The sequence below is a fragment of the Mastigoproctus giganteus genome, chromosome 2, assembly GCF_048544385.1.
Source record: "Mastigoproctus giganteus isolate SK-2022 chromosome 2, ASM4854438v1, whole genome shotgun sequence".
In the NCBI taxonomy this organism is placed as follows: Eukaryota; Metazoa; Arthropoda; class Arachnida; order Uropygi; family Thelyphonidae; genus Mastigoproctus; species Mastigoproctus giganteus.
In genome coordinates, this window is record NC_143576.1 from 198,628,992 (window position 1) to 198,646,904 (window position 17,913).

The window sequence follows — 17,913 nt, forward strand, 5'->3', positions numbered from 1 at the left end:
TCCCTCAGGGCTCAGTGTTGGGTCCATTATTGTTTTCTGTATTTATAAACGATATTGATGATGGTATATCAAGCTTAATGTCCAAGTTTGCAGACGATACAAAGGTTGGCAGGGTTGTCAAGGACACTACTGACACTATGCTGCTGCAACAGGATCTGGAAAGGTTGAGCAGATATCAAATGTTAAACTTCATTTGCTGAGAGGTAGCAAATGAAGTTTAACATTGACAAATGAAAGTACTACACATGGGAAACAGCAACCCCAGAGCAACGTATCAACTCTGTGGTACTACACTGACAGTGGTAGAGAATGAAAGGGACTTGGGGGTGGTTGTGCAGGCAGATATGAAGGTCTCTGAGCAGTGCAGACGGGCTGCAAGAGTAGCTCATGGAGTATTGTCAATGATATACAGGAATTTTTCCAGCAGGGATAAGGAGGTGATTATTCCATTGTATAAGGCAATGGTCAGGCCACACCTAGAGTACTGTATACAGGTCTGGAGGCCTCATTTCAAGAAGGATGTAGAGCTGCTGGAACGAGTACAGAGAAGGGCAACAAGATTAGTGAATGGAACAAAGGGGTGCTCTTACGAAGAAAGGCTTAAGTTTTGCAAATTATAGTGTCTGGAGACTAGGCACCAGCGAGGTGATCTGATAGAGGTGTATAAAGCCTTGAATGGTTTAAGCATGCTCAATGCTGGTGGGATTCTTCCTCTAGCTCAGAAAAATCACCTGAGAGGGCATAAATTCAAATTGAGGAAAGACAGATGTAGGATAGACGTGCGGAAATTTGCCTTTAGCCAACGGGTGGTTGGTTGGTGGAACAGACTTCCATCCCTTGTGGTGGAGGTTGATAGCCTAAATAAGTTTAAGGCTCAGCTGGACAGGTATTTTGAACGAACAGAGGGGTGAAGTGGAAGTGGGTTTTTTTTTGGCTGATGCTGCATAAGCTTGCTTTCTTGCATCAAATGCCTCTACTAATACTAATGCTAATGCTAATGCTAATATTGGAAGCACAAGATAAGACCATTACACTGATTTATAAACGCAATCGACGACTTACTGCCCCTGAAATCTGAGCTGGGTTCAATAGGATCAGAGAAAATCCCGTGTCTACATACACTGTAAAACAACGTCTTGAACAAATAGGGCTTTATGGTCGTGTAGCGGTCCTAAAACCCTTATTAAAACCGAAAATCTAAAGAAACCATTGGCTTGAGATAAGAGCAATCAACAGTGAACAATTGAAGAATGGAAAAACGTATTATGGACGGATAAATCCAAATTTGAAATTTCTGGATCCAAGTGTAGAGTTTATGACATAAACAACTGGATTAAAAATGGTATCACATTGTTTAGTGTGTAAGATGTCATCCTACGAATATGGAGATTATTATTATTATTATTATCATCAGCCATATGGTGCAAGGAAGCCTGAGGCTTTTGCTGCACCAGACAAAAAAAAAAAAAAAAAAAAAATTTATTTACCCTAAGAGAGAGAGAGAGAGAGAAAGAAGTAGAAGGAAATCACCAAAGAAGAGAAGAATGATGATATCCAGCTCAGCACCCTGGGTGTGCCAAGCCCATGCTCACCAGATGTGAGCCCCTGGGGATAAAGAGGTTATGGGAAATTTTGTAATTTGGGAATAATTTAATCTTTGATATGGAAGGGAATTTTTGACATTTTAGAGAAGCATATATGGGATGAATACTAGATTTAGAGATAAGCGATTATAGATATGTAAATTGAATAACACTTAAATGGAAGAGAAAGTAACATAAATGTATATGCGTGAGAGAAAAAGGGGTGAAATGACAGTAAACAAAGGCAGCTGCCCGTACTAGGGAAGGAGTGGTCATTAGTGGACAGGCTTTTCGCGTTACTAGAAACAGAACAATGGGTCAACGAAATGCCGGTGATTAAGAAACGTTTGATCTATGCGGCATCTGGACATAAGTCCCGATGGGCTAGCGGTTGGGTGGCGACTTTTTGATAAGTTGTCAACATTTTCGCAAATGTGAAAGGACAAAAATGGCTATCCTGGGAGACGACGGCAGACATGAAAGGATTGTGCTACCCTGAGGAACTAGACGAGAAAATTATGAGAACAAGCCTTGGTTTGCACACGGGGCAAAAGGGTTATGGAATTTTTAACAAATAGAAAATGTGGAAAGTTAGGAGAATTCCTGGTATTGGTGGAAAGTCCTATGAGGGGAGGTGCAAAACGATGGAGAAAGAGTGGGGGATGAATGTGAAGAAAGAGAGAAGTGGCAAGAGTAAGAGGGAGTGTAGCTAAAGGGGTGATCGTGAAGACGGAGACGGGCAGTGCAGAAATGTAGGGAGTGCAAAAAGGGCCCTAGACAGTAAGGGGGAAAATAGGTAAGAGTAGAAAAGTAACGGGAAGGCTAAGGATGATAAGCAAAAAAGGTTATTATTATTATTGTTATTATTATTAATATCAATTTATTTCCGAAGAAATGTCCCTTTACAGCTATGCAGCTAGAGGACATGAGTTACATACAGAGATAAAACATAAAATACAGACAAATGCACTGTATACAGAGCCAGATACAATATATGGCCTTAAACAGCCACTGGTGTAGATACAAAAACATAAAGTTACAACAAATACAAAAACATAAAGTTATAACAGATAAAAGTGCATACGGATACATCGGAGCGTGGATAGTGCGGCATCACATAGAGTCCACCTAGAGCATGACTAAGGAATACATGTCTGCAAGAATGGAAGCTCTGTATGTTCTGTCCTTGCAAAGTTTCTCAACGTCTATGGCTAATCTATTGAATATCTGGAAGGAGTTATGTGGAAACATGTTGTCCAGGGAGGACATGCTACGCAGCTTCGATGTGTATAGGGAGGTGCTGGACTGGCATCTTCTCCTGTCGGACGGTCTGGCGATGATATCCCAAATATCGGGTGAGCTCAGTTTTCCGGATAGAAGCTGAGAGAGGGTAAGAAGGTTCCTAGAGGAGATGAGATACCTCCAAGGAAGCGTATTAAGATTGGTAACCAGAACAGATTTTGAGATTGTAGGTGTTAGCCCGGCAACCCTATTTAGCCATTTCAAGATCCAGAATTCCAGGGAGAGGAACCTGGCTTGGTATGATGAGAGTGCTGAGGACCATATAGTCGAGGCATATAATGGAATTGGGAAAGTGCAACGAAGAATGTATTTGATGATAAGGTCCGGGTTATGGAAGTTGGAGATCTCTTGTTTTACTGCCCATAAAGCCGAATATGTTTTCGTTCGAGTGGCATTAAAGTGAAGCAAGAAGGTGAGGTCTTCGTCCCAGATGATACCCAAATCTTTATGTTGGGTGACTTTTTTAACTGGAGAGTTCGCTATAATGATGTTCACATCGTTGGCATTTTTCTTCTTGGTGATATAGAGTTGTGCAGTTTTCTCTTTATTAATGGAGAGCCCAATCGCATGAAGGTAGTTTTCCAGTTCATGTAGCTGTCGGTTGGAGCTCACAGTAATAGACTGGAGAGACTGGGAGCATTTTGTGATGATGAAGAACTTAATATCATCTGCGTAGGTGGTAAAATTAGTACGGTTTGATAGAAAGGGTTCTAAAGATGCGGCGAAGAGAGCGGCAGAGAGAACGCCCCCTTGGGGGGAGCCCTCTGGAGCAGAGAATGTGGTGATTATGGTTTTGATTTCTGATCCATAGGGTCCTGGACTGAAGGAGTTTCCTAAGGAGAACTAGGATGTTGCCAGAGATTTTGAAGTAGTTGCACAGTATGGTACATAATGCATGGGTGGACAGATTGTCAAAGGCCGCCTTAATGTCGAGGAACACAATATCCAGTTGCTCTTTGTTGCTTAAGGTACTTTCAATTCTGAACAGTGTGTCCAAGAGGTTGGTGATCGTGGAACGTCCAGGTAGAACACTATGGAGGTATGGAGGTTTGTGGCTGAACATGTGATGGGTGAGAGCAGGAAGTATGGCTTTTTCCAAGATTTTGAGGAAAGTGCATCCTACGGAAATTGGTCTGTAGTCATTAGGCGATTTTGGGTTAGACTTTTTTGGAACGGGAGAAATATAATATGTGTTCCAGATAGCAGAGTAAACTCCTGTTACGAGGACGGAATTGAATGCATCAAGCAAGAGGTCAATGATATATACACTGCATATTTTTATCATGAAAATAGGGAATCCATCCGGGCCAGTGGTAGACTTGTTCAGAAGACTGTTTGATGACCTCAGTAAGGCGTTCCTTTGTGATGGCTATTTTATCCAGTGATGTCTGGTTAGCTGGTGGATTAACCCGAATAAAGGGGTTTGGGGCAGATAGGGGCTTAGTTGCGAGCGAGTTAGCCCATGCGAAGAAGATGTCAGTGGTCATGGGGGACTGTTGGTTCTTGTTGGTGAAGATTCTTTTCCCAAGTTTCATTCTGTGTGCAATCCAGTCGTTCTGCGCCTTCCTCCGAATGCGTTGGAAGCGTGCCCGATGTTTTTTATAGAGTTGGTAGTCGGCTAGATCCCGTGTTCTTTGCCATTTCCTGTATAGTTTCTGTTTCATGATGAAGGCGAGTTTTGCGTCGCTGGTAAACCAGTTCTTGGTTCGGGGAGACAGGCATACAGATTTGGAGGCCCCTTCACAGGCGATGTCTTTTAACAAGTTAGCTAAATTGGTAAGCGTTTTATCAGGGTGGCTAGCAGCAATTTTTGTCCAGTCTGTAGCTTTTAGTCTTTGTAGGATGATTTGAGGTTGCATATATTTTAATGAGAAGATCTTGAGGTGGGATTCTTTATGGTCATGTTCAAGTTGTTGGGGAGAGCATAGGCTTTCACTATCAAAGGAAATTGGGAGGTGATCTGACGCAAACTTAAAAATCGGCGTTGTGAGAGTGAGATGGTCAAGGTTATGGAATAAGAGGTCGAGGTTTTGATGTCGTCTTGTAGGTTGCGTATGGGTTAGTCTAAGGCCTAGAGATGAGAAGGAGAGTACGACGTCCTTCATAGCAGCTTCGTGTCTTGGGGAGGGCATGTTGAAGTCTCCTAAAACAAAGGTGAGCACGTGAGGCTTGAAGTGGGTTATAATCCAGGTAGTGAGCTCGTCCCTTGTGTCGGGATTATGGTCAGGAGGTAAATATGCCGCTACAACTTGAGTTCTCACTTCTTTAACTTTAAAAATTGCAGAAATGGCTTCAAATTCAGGGGAGTCGCTGAGTTGTGCACACACTAGGTGATATGAAAGACAGTTAAGTGAACCAGGAAAGGTAACGACCCCTTGGAGAAAGGTACATCTGAATGATCCGTAGTAAAGGAGGAGTGGTGTATTCAAAGCAGGAGAAAGGATGCCTGACCTAAGCAGTCAAGAGTTCCGGAAAATTATCTGAAGCAGATTTAGGAGAAAGCAAATGAAGGAAAGCCTTAGAAGATAGCCTGGAGAGCCTAAGATGGAAGCCTGAAACCTCCCTGGAAAAGAAAACAAAAGATAGAAGTAGGTGAGCAATATATTAAGTACACTAAGTTAACAAGAAGGACTCTTAGTGAAATAGTAGGGTAATTAATGAAAGAGGGTAGCACTAGAAGTAAAGTGAAAGATAAATTATCTCTGAGGTAGATATACTAACAGAGTTTGTTATGTTAAAAAGGGTTAGTGCATAATGCTAGGGAAACGAAGGAATGCATATTAGATGAAATTAATACAAATAGCTATAATGTGTTAGAAGGGTAGTAAAGTGTAAAAAGAAGGATTCTGAATATGTTTTAAAATGATAGATAATTAAGTTAAATAAGCAACTCTGAATAAAGTATTTTAATTTATGAAGATTTGTTGGTTTATCCGATGACTAGTAACAAGTAGGGATTTTAAGGTACTTAAGATTGGTATTGTAATAGTATAGTGCAGATTGAATATTGTAACAGTGTGGTGACAACACAGCTGAAAGATGAATGTAGTACGTATATTTCATTGTTAACATATGAAACAGAATTGTATCCAGAAGTAAATGAAATAGGTATAGTAAATGTACAAGTGTTAGTAGTTAGTTAGGGCAAGAAGAATGAATCAGGTGTTTTCATATGATGGTCAACTCAGATTAGCTAGTGTAGAGAAACAGAAATAAGAACAGTATAAGTAAGGAATTGTATATATGTCTGTACAGTATTGTAATGTGTTAATAGTTTTTTTTTTGAAAATTAAATTATGTTTACTTTGATTACCATGTCCATGGAGTTTTTCTCAAGGAGAACAACACACTGCCCTAAACACTAAGCTGATACCATCTTGGCTGGGGAGACAGAAAAGGAAAACTCAGAAACTGGAACTTCTGATTTAAATACTTAGTCAGGTTGCTTGTGGAACGATCCAATATTTGAATATAAGTAACTAAAAATAAAACAAATGTTGATTACAAGGAACGTCCCCACAAGTGCCTACAGTTAAACACAGTGGTGATTCCATCATGATCTGAGGTTGCTTCTGTTTTTCTGGAGTGTGTGACATCAACAGAATTGAAGGAATTTTAAGAAAAGAAAGTCACAAAAGCATTCTTGAACATAATGCAATATCCTCTGGACTTCGATATTGTAGAAGAAATATCGAAGAAATATTTATATTACAACGAGACAATGATCCGAAGTACAGTCTAAACTGCGCTGGGACTTTCCAGCAACTAAACAACAGGTGGGGATATTGCAAATTATGGTGTGGCTACCCCAATCACCCGACTTAAACCCAATAGAGTATTTATGGGAACATCTAGGCCGTCAAGTCCGCGAAGTTTGCTCAGCTTCACAAAATTTATGGGAAACCTTGCAAAAACCATGCAGATAATTTGGAATAATGTTAGTCAAAACACTGTTATAAAATTAATCTCCAGAATGCCACGTTTGTGCAAGGCAGTGATAAAAACTAGTGGAAGACATTTTGATGAAAAGCCAGTATAGTTGTTAATATTAATCATTTCAATATTTTTTGCTTTAATTTTTCAAAGATTAATAAAAAATCTTAAAATACTTTGTAGTGTGTTTTTTTATATTAAATCTTACATTGTAACAGCTAATTTCGAAAAAAAAAAATTATGAAAACTGTTGTCATTAGCTGTCTCTAAACTTTTAGGCAGGAATGTATGTCATGAAAATATGTCTACGCTGTTATTCATGTACCAGTAGTATGGAGATTTTTCATTTTATGGGTAATAAGAAGTTAGGTAATGATTTCAGAGTTATTCGGTTTTTATTTTTTTAAAATTAGCTGCATTTTTTCTTTTTCTGTAATTAATAGAAACGAAAAGTAAATAACTGATCAAGTTGTTATCAATTACTAATTAATTAACTAATAATATATAAAAGTAATTGTTTCTACATCACTGCATGTACCTCACAACGTATTATTCACTCAACGTTTTGTAATACGTAACTTATTACCGCCTAGATTTTTAATGAAAATTGAAATGTGATACATACAGTGGTGTGCAAAACTTAAGGACCAGTTAAGTTTTCACCTGTAGCTTCTCATAGGAGTGGCCTGGATATGGGAAAAGCATACAAAGGAACCTCGTGATGTACAGAAATGATGAAGGAAACAACACCGACACAACAACAACGGAAACAAAACGGTACAGAGGGACTTTATTCAAAAATGGTAACATAGCACTGGCTGCCATGATACAGATGCATCACTGCCAAAGTTGGAACAAAGGGAAGAGGTGGTCCTCAGTAGGAGATATGGTTACCCCTAATGTCCATAGAAGCTTTGCACCACCTGTCCATACTTAGAACAATGTTGTTGATAAGTTCTTGTGGTAACATCGTCCATTCCTCTGTAAGCGCCATCTTCAGCTGGTGAACATTTTCTGGTGGACGTGCCGATAGGCGTCTACCCAGCCGTCCCATATGTGTTCGATGGGATTTAGATCGGAAGAAACGGGCAGGCCAATCCATACGAACAATGTCCTCACTTTCCAAAAGCATATCACAGCTGCGGTGCGATGGGGGTGTGGCGTTATCATCCATAAACACGAACTCGGGGCCAATGGCACCTGGGAACAGACACACATGGGGAAGGATTACCTCAGTACAGTAGCGTGCATCGGTTACAGTACCGCCTTACAGTATCTGGAGTTGTGTACGTCCATCGAAGATAACGCCTCCCCAGACGTGAACACATCGACCGCCATATTGGTCCCTTTCAGTGATGTTTGCAGAGTGATACCGTGTGCCAACCTCTCGCCAGATTAGCTGACATCCAGAATCGCTGCTGAGACAGAATCTACTCTCATCAGTAAAAATTAACTTACCCCATTGCGCTGCTGTCCAGTCCTTGTGTTCGATGCACCCACCACTGTAAACGGTGTCTCCGATGGGCAGATGTTAAAGGTACACAGTGTACTGGCCATCGGGCAAACAGTCCATCTTTGTGGAGTCGCCTGGCCAACGTAAACCGCGATATCCTGCGTCCTGTGCAGCTGGTTTGCAATGGATCCAGCTGTCTGGTGTCGGTCCCTCTTGGCCTGTAGGAGTATATAACGGTCATCATTGTGCGTTGTTTTCCGTGGACGACCACCACTGGTCCTTCGAACAGCTGTACCTGTCGTTCTGAAAGCAGACCACGCACATGAGACGATGCTATGGGCGATACCGACCTTCCTCCAGCTTCCCAATTATTCGACCCCCGGTAAAGTCATCCAGATGTTGTCTACTGGCAATTTCGTTGTCTGTAACGCTATATGAAACCAATGGAATCTCTGTAACAATCGTGCTAACCATTCGGTAATTTGCACATAACTGCTGAACTGCTGCCTTTATCTGTTTATGTGAGTCCTCTCATCACGATTCAAATTTTTGCACGTGCGCCATCTTTCTACTGAACGGCCACAGTAATGTAAATCGCCACAGGCTGTTTCGTTTGATTTTGTGGTTGTAATCTTTAGAAATAATGTTGGTCCTTAAGTTTTGCTCACCAGTGTATTTCACGGATCTTATAAACATAGCAATTTCATTTGCAAATAACGCAATGTGGTGATTATCCGTGGATTATGTTTTGAAAATGGATTACTCTTTTACCACTTGGATAATGCAAAATTAGTTTAATAATTAAGTGCTTTGATCTAATTCCTAAACTTATTGCAATGGTTACGTTTCAGGATCCTTGCCAGATCCTATCATCAAACCATACAAGACTGTCTTGTATGGGCTAACAATGGAATGCGTTAAGGTATTAGGTCAAAGCACATAATTAATAAACTACTATTGCCTTAATCCCATGGTTAAAGGGTGGTTCATTTCAAAAATTAAATTACAATATATACAAAATTTGTACCTCACATTGTAGTATGCAGTCAGCAGTTTTGTAATCACTGCTCTTAATTCCTCATGAATTTTACTAACAATTGAAAGGTTACACATATTTACCGTTTCAACTGTGATCAGTATAATAAGCAAATATTACTATTTGCTTACTATTAATTCATTGTATTCGGAGCTGATAACAAAAAAAAAAAAAACGAGATCAGAAACAACCATTTCATGTGCATGAACAGAAACCGGGAGCATTTTTCTTCTGCTCATCCGCCACATTGCCCATCCCTCCTCTAATGAGCGCATGGCAACAAACGGTGTCCAGTGCTTTTGTTACAAATGCGGTATATGGATAGTCTGTATGATAGATATAAAAAAAACAGAAAGAAAGCATGAATGAATGTAGGATTTCTACTTGTCACGGTCCGATTTCAATAAAATTTGGAATGGCTCGCCAAATTTTACTAAAAGAGTCATATATAAAATTTCATGAAAATCTGTTTACTGGGGATATTGTTATTACATGAGGAAAGATGGTCGAACATAGTGAAGATAGGTAGTACACATATATATACGTAAACATGCCTAAAAAGTATTCGTCTTACTCCAATAATATGTATAACAAAAATATAAGATAAATATATGAACATATATAAAACGTTCATATACCTATATATTCCTATCAGACCTTACTCCGTTTAAGGTCTGATAGAAATAATTATAAAGGATCATCAAACACCACCAACTAACAATTCATATGATGCTCGTGAATTAACATAAGTATCAATAAAAGCTAATTTATTATTCGTGGTATAAGATGGTCTATGCATACATTTTATAATCATTAGCATATTTTATCTTTATGGATATTATTGTCATTCTCTAACCATTTAAAAAATATAAGTACTTACCTGTTCGTACCAATTTTGGTGTGCTATCATTTCGAACTGGACTAAACAGTGGGCAAGTTTGTTGTATTTCTTTACTATCTTTTTGCCTTCCACAGTCTTCAAGATATTGCTGCGTTGGTGGAGGAGAGTGATTGGTTCTTCTATTCTGGTCAGCAAATGGCGAGCCCAGCTAATTTTCCCTGCAACAATAATTTCAACCCAATTTCTATTCAATGTTACATATCGTGGAATATTCACTTTATAAAGGTTTATTTGTAGTGAAACTTAGATAGCAAAACAGCAACATCGAAAGTTACAGCTAGACTGTACTTGCGAGGTTGGGGGTACAAAAATTTGTATTCACCCAGAAGTAGTTCTGCTAGAAGGTTGAAACAAACAATGTATTACGCTTTTTTCAACATAGTCACCAGACAAAATGTCACATTTTTGCCACCACTCAATACAGCGCCGCTGGCCAATTTTATAGAAGTCTTCTGACTATCCTTCAAACGATGATCATATACTCCCTCCTATCGTGTCTGGGCAGAATTGCAGACACTTTCACGTTCAACCCTAACTCGCGACTTATTTTTCAACATTGACCTGTACTTGTTGAGTAAATCTGCAGATCTCAACAGAAAGGATCTTTAAGAAAGGACTTCACGGCAGGAAAGAGGAAGAAATACAATCTGAGGTGCAGGGTCGGTTGAATAAGTAGCATGCGGCAATATTTCAGTTTTTCCTGACACATCAATAACATTCATGTGCGCAATGTGCCCTTTCCTTCTTTTGTTAAGGAGTCAGAAGTCTGGGAACACATCTAGCAGACAATTTACTCATATGCAACTGTTGATGGATGATGTTCTCTACAGACCCTATACTAGATTGGAGCTCTGCAGCTAGTTCTTTGATGCTAATTTTGCAATCTTCCCGGGTTAATGCCTCAATTTTTGCAACACCCTTCTGTTATAGCAGTTGCTAGAAGTCCTGAGATTTCTTCACCAGGCCCTTAGGTTCTTCCACATTAGAGATGTTTATAACAATGTGCAACAATCCTGTAACCTAGGCAGTCTTGCAAAAAGAGGAACCGAATCACATCTGTATTTCACTTTATCCATTGTGACACTTCACTTCATTCAGCACTGCAAAGAAAAAAAATTAATTGTCAAATCGAAACCAAAATTTGTACAGTTACTATAGATTTCAAGGTATCAAACAAACAAACGAAAACTTATAATCTTTCTATCACGACTACTTCTAAGTGAATACAAATCTTCTTTGAACCCCCATCGTACAGGATTCCGATTGTAAACCTGATTAATTAATGTAGTTAGTCAACTAATAAATTACCTAAGTACCAAATTAACTTATTGACACTCAAAAGAACAATAAAAAATATATACTGTATATATATGTTGTTATTGAGTTTTAGGAGCATCAGCGACTAAGGCCATAATGCACCGTATATACTATCTGTAAATTGTGTGCGTTCTGTGGCCGAATTTTCGGCTTGCTGGACAAAAAACCACGCTGCCCTGACTTGAGACCGACTAACTCATCCATGTTGTGAAAAAGACCCATACAAATTCTTCACATCATCGACGGGACTCGAACTCACGTCTGAGTTCGAGTCCAGTCGATGTCAATATATATATATATATATATTGACACCATTTGATGGCAGATTGCTCTGGAGAGGTTCCGGGAGGCTGGGGTTTCTAGATCAATCTTCAAATTACTTATAAGCTAATCTTACCAGCGCCTATCATAGTTAAGCGTGTTACTAAACAGGTCTCTAGACATGTTACAAGGGGTTGCCCACAGGGACCAATTCTTGGCCCCTGTGTTCGAATGTTCTGTTTGATTCATGGCTCACCAAAAAATTTGAAGGCACAAAGATGATTGCCTATGCAGACGATCTTACCATCCTTGTCCGTGGAAATTCAAGGAAGAATTTGGAAGACACAGCTAACTGCGTCTTACAAGAACTTTCAACTTGGTCTGCAATTCACAAACTGCAAGTTTCAACAACTAAAACATCGCAGATGCTTTTAAAAGGAAAACTAGATAGAGAACGTCCGCCACTTGCAAAGTATAGAGGACAGACAATTAAATATACCGCCATAACAAAATATTTAAGTATTCAACCTGTCTCAATCTGGTTAAGAAAGACTTACACTTCTCTTTCACATACTTTGCATATAGCAGAAAATCTCAGGAAAAAGAGAAAAGATTGTGAGGTCAAGTGACCCACAAAGTCAGGTTGCCTAATGGCATGACCCTGCATTTAACAAGTCAAATGCCAGTCCCACTCCCAGAGGAGTATTTATGTGAGTTCCTACTCAAGTAGGAAAATTAGATATTGTCCTACACCTCGAAAAGAAGAGGTGCCAGCAAATGAGTGGGTCCCACATTGGGCACGGGCCGAGCGTCAGCAATTAAAATTTTCTTCAGCCAAGGGTGACTTGTAGGCAATGAACAGTGTCCCACGCTGGGTAGTGGATTTGGATCATCTTCTCTTAGGGGATGAGAGGAGGCACATGGATTCAGAAGCTCAATGACTGCTTGGAGTTCTTGTGTCTATTATAGAAAAGTCCTTTTGGGTTGGTGGGTTTGTAAGATAGTTTCCTTTGTAAACGTCGAGAGATTCCTGTTATGTCAGGATAAAGATCAATATCCTGTTGGTGTTTTCTTTGATTCCATTCAGGATATGTTCTGTGAATTGAGTTTTGGGTTCATTTTAAGATGGGGATGCGCTGAACAGTTTGCTGTAGGTGAATTTGACGCATTTCAAATACAGTCTGGGCAAAAGTAGTGAAGGCTTTGTAGTTGGTTTTGTCAATTATGTAGAGATGTTCCTGCCCACTGGGTATATTTCCAGTTCTGGTAATTAGGAGACTTCTGGGTAAATCATAAAGAGGGCAATTATACATGAGGTGAATCCAGTCTTCGTTGTCACCGCATGTGAAGAGAGGAGAATCGGTGAGACCCAAGGCATGCAGCTTGGCCCGAAACGATCCATGACCAGTGAGGAAGAACGAGACGTAAAGGCCTGGTGAGTACCACGGAGGAAGTTTTGGTGCAATTATCATAACTTGTGGAAGAAATATTTTAGTTGTTTCACCTTTGGCTGTTTGACTCCCAAGATCTTTGCCAATGCTGGAAGGGCTTAGAGTAAATCTGTTTCATTTCGTTTTTTGGATCATTAGCTAGATAGAGTGTGATATCCAGAATGGTGGTGGGAATTCCTCTTTATGCGGTATGCAAGGCCGCGATGAATAACCTCCAGGTCCAGAGGAAAAGTACCTACTAAGACCTGCAGGGCGGGATTACTGACTGTGCGGCAAGCTCTAGTCAGAGCGAGTAGGATATTGCATTGAATTGTATGTAACTTTGCTTTATTACGTGCAATGATGGCACGAGGGCACCATATTCCTGCACCATAGCACACAGCTGGTAAGAAGATAGTTTTGTAAAGTAGCATGAGAGTCCTCCTCTTCAAACCCCAGTCTGCTCTGCTAATTCTTACGATCATGGCAGTATAACGACGTATTTTGTTGCAGAGGTAATTAAGATGAGGTAAGAATGTTAACCGGGAGTCAAAGGTTACTCCTAGATATTTGAGTTCTGTTTTGAGTTGCACTGTCTGCCCAGAGATTTTAATTTGGGGCGGTCTTCTTATGTCCAAGGATCCCTTGAGGAGGATAGCTTCGTTTTTTCCCCAGAGATGACTAAATTGTGGTTGTTTGCCCAATTTTGGAGGATCATTAAGGCAGGGGAGGCAATTTGCTCAAGTTAAGTTCTAAAATCAGCTTTGATAAGGAGGATGAGGTCATCTGCATAGGCCATGCAGTCCACAGGACTTAGATCCATAAGAAGAAATTCATCTAGTATTAAGTTCCAAAAGTAGGGCCCAAGAACTGAGCCCTGTGGACAACCTCTAACAACTGGTCGGGAAGTTTTCTGAAAATTTGTTTGAACAGTTACTGAGCGATTGAAGAGGTAGTTCTGGAGACAGCGGTAGAGGTTGAGTGGAATATTGAGTTGATGTAATCTCCTGACAATGCTAGGCCACCAGATGGAATCTAAGGAACCAGCAAAGTCAATGGAGATAGCCAGTAGATATTTTTCTGTGGTTGAGTCTGCTGTGTTGAGGAGATTGTTAATAGTGTCTTCAGTGGAGCATCCTGGCTTAAAGCCATACTGCTTTGGAGAGTCTAAGTTAGCTGTCTGGTAGTAGGTGGATAATCTGGATTGAAGCAGCCGCTCCATTACCTTGCCCAAAACCGGGAGAAGAGCAATTGGGCGGTAAGATTTGGGTAGAGTAGGATCTTTGTCTGGACCTTTTAGGATGAGTCGAAGCACCGCCAGACAGCGTCCACAGCAAACATGAGACAAAAAAATCGAAGAACAGGACAGTATTTGGACACATTGAAGCAGCAGCTTCTTGCACTCAGCAAGAGACTGCGCTGATACAAAGAGAGCTCCCAGAGGGAAATAAACAATCGAATCTTTGATGAGGACCAAAAAGGCTTCTACAGGAGTCTCAGAGAAGACAGGAAAGAAGGGAACGGACCACCCGAGAAGAAGACGATTGAGGAGTTCTGGGGAAACAAATGGAGCAGGGAAGTAAGACATAACAGCCGAGTCCCCTGGATAGAACTAGTACGCAAGAAAACCAAGGACGTACAAGAAATGAGAGAGTGGGAGATTCGGGAAGAAGAAGAAGTAAAACAGACGATCAAGAACTCTCACAACTGACGAACTCCAGGAATAGATAACGTCCACAACTACTGGTACAAGAAGCTCATTTGCATGCACAATCACCTTGGCAGAGCAGTTTACCTGAATGATAATGCAGCCAGGGACAATCGCGAAGTTTCTTACTCAAGAAATCACATATCTGAAACATAAAGACGAAGATACAAGAGACCTGGCAAAATAGAGGCCAATCACCTGCCTCCCAACAATGTAGAAGATCCTTACCAGCTGCATAACCAGGAAGATATCAGACCACTTGGAGAGCCAGAGCATAATGGCCGAACAGTAGAAAGGTTGCAAGGAGCAATTAACCATAGATGCCGCGGTTATGGAGCAAGCCTGCAAGAAGCACCGCAACATGTACACAGCCTACATCGATTACCGCAAGGCCTTCGACTCCGTGCCCCATAGCTGGCTAATAGAGGCGCTGAACATCTACAAAGTCAATCCGATAGTGGCAAATTTCCTAGGAGAGACGATGGCGAAATGGAGTTCCACCAGTCAGGTCGAAAACATCACAACCCGGCCAATCCTCATCAAGAGAGGAATCTTTCAGGGAGATGCCCTGAGCCCATTGTGGTTCTGTTTAGCACTTAACCCACTATCCACCATGCTCAACCGTAGCAAGTATGGATATATCCTCAAATAAGGAAGGAAGAACCTGTACACCCTCACTCACCTGATGTACATGGATGACATCGAGCTCTACGCGGGAACCGAAAAGCAAATCCAACAACTACTCCAGATCATCGAAGAATTCAGCAATGATATTAGGACGGAATTTGGTCTAGACAAATGCAAGACCCACGGATTGCACCAGGGAAAAAAATTAATTTTCCCTGGTGCAATCCGTTTTGATTCGTTTATTATTGAAATGATTATTGGAAATAGTTAAATCAATAGGCATGAACCAAAGGCTATGGTTAGGCCTGGATGGCCCAGGCTCTGTTTAATACTTGTATTAAATAAAGCAATTATTTATTTGTTTATTATTATTTATTTATTTAATATATATATTTTTTGATTTTTGGAAATAGAGGATGATTATACTATATGCGGGACCTGTTAATAAAAATATTAATTGCGTTGCCTTGTTCTTCACAAAACTTCATAAAACTCCGTTAATGTATATTTAGATTTAAAAAGCTGGGGTACTGCAGTTCCGCAGTGCCTACCAATGAGCTGCCCCTGCTCATAACCCTGTCAAGCCCATGACCTCCTGGTTGTGGTTACCATGTACGCAATATAATACAATAAAGATTTCTTCTAATTCATAGAAGATACTGAAATTCCTTTTATATCGAAATAAAAGATCAGCTTGGTTTCCAGAGAAATGTGACAGTATCATTGAAAGGATTTACACTTTTCTGTTCAAAAAATACTTGTACAGCCGGTAATTTTTTTAACCGAAAAGAGAAGGCACCGCAAAATACAAAGTCGCGAGATTCTTCGACCAATATGATTTTTATACTCTCACTATCATGTTCTACAGTATTCTCTGTCATAGCCTACAGCAATTTAGCATTGAAAAGACCCTCGGGCTGATTGTTATTCCAAAGAAGTGTTCCCAATGACTGTATAAAGCATGTGAGGCACTTACCAGCAATAGGCGGAAAATTTCTAGGTATGGGTGGTTTAGCACGTTCTTTCTCATATCTGTCATAAGTTTTTTCGAGATCTTTGGCATATCTGTGTAAAACATGGCGGTATTTCTTGTCTAAACCCAATCCGGGAAGAGGAAGCCTGTCCAATTTCATAAGCAGTTGGAGGATTTGAGACGAAGAGCTGACGCTAGAAAACTGGCTGTCCAATAAAGAAACAATATTTGTCTGAAAGAAAAATCAAAAAATAAACGGAATTACTAATTAAAGTTCATTTTTATATTTTTAAAATAAATAAAAACTTGTCCATGACTTCAATAAAATAATGCAATACAGGCAATGTAATAAGTAAACAAATAATAAGTATTTTTCACCTGCATATCGATACCTTAAAGAAATAGAACAATATCATTAGAAATAGATTTTTAATATAAATACGGTATATTATAAAAATTCGAAAAACTTAAACGGATTACAACTTTAAAATCAAAATGAAAAATTTAAGCTTTTCATAGAAGCACACGGTAAAAACTAATAAGACGCTAAGTAAAAGATAGTTATACAAATTCGTGGCTAGATCTTTCACTTAAGTTTTTATAAATGCTATCGTAAATTCAATGACATCATAATACAATCAAAAAAAAAAAATTAAGTGCATGAAGAATAATAAACACTTGAAGAGAGCTTTCCTAAGAACGTTCACCACTAAGTTCAAGAAAAGGTTGAGAAGTGTACCTCAATAACGGTCGTCTGAGACATGAACTCCAAATAATCTTCTTCGAAACTTAGATTTCGATGATCGAGAAAATTATATGTCTTTTCTTTTATGCCAGCTGTTGCAGTTTCGAAAGTCGATTGCAAATTCTGAAGACCTTGAAAGAAAAACTATTTATTTCAAAAATTTATTTCTTATTTCAGTAAAAGCAAAAGAGCAAGAAAATGTCCGCATTCTGAGAATAATACTCGATATTTCTACAGCTAAAATAAAATCACAGATTATACAGGAAATTTCCTGTCTATTCTGTAATTCGGATGCAAAGGTTATAATTAATAAAAATGATTTCTCAGTGAATGTCTTGCGGATTTTGACTAGTAATCACTTTCTTTCATTAATAATGAGAGTAATTAATTTATATTCTTAATATATTATTTAAATTAGAAGAGGTTTAAATAATCAGGTTAAAATTGTTTACTCACCATCCGCACTTGTGTTTAGAATGCCTAGTAAAGAAAATGAAATCAAATCAAAAACATTCATAATAAAACTGATTTAATAATAATTGCGAAATAAATTATATAAGTATAAATGCTATTATTTTGTACCATTTTTTAAATATATATTTAAACAATAAATTCATTTGTCTAAAATTTATATTTCATTATAA

At 39.3% G+C, this 17,913-nt stretch overlaps 1 protein-coding gene across 1 annotated transcript in view; it reads right to left on the reverse strand.

The window, feature by feature from the left end:
* The window catches only part of Dhc1 (dynein axonemal heavy chain 1), a 620,756-nt gene that overhangs the window by 587,034 nt on the left and 15,809 nt on the right, over positions 1-17,913 (reverse strand). Inside the window, exons 6-9 of the mRNA XM_090390121.1 lie at positions 17,726-17,749; positions 17,264-17,400; positions 16,528-16,756; positions 10,188-10,366 (exon numbers count right to left, since the gene is read on the reverse strand). Of these exons, the coding sequence (XP_090246247.1) occupies positions 10,188-10,366; positions 16,528-16,756; positions 17,264-17,400; positions 17,726-17,749 (569 nt within the window). The remainder of the gene's footprint in view (positions 1-10,187; positions 10,367-16,527; positions 16,757-17,263; positions 17,401-17,725; positions 17,750-17,913) is intronic.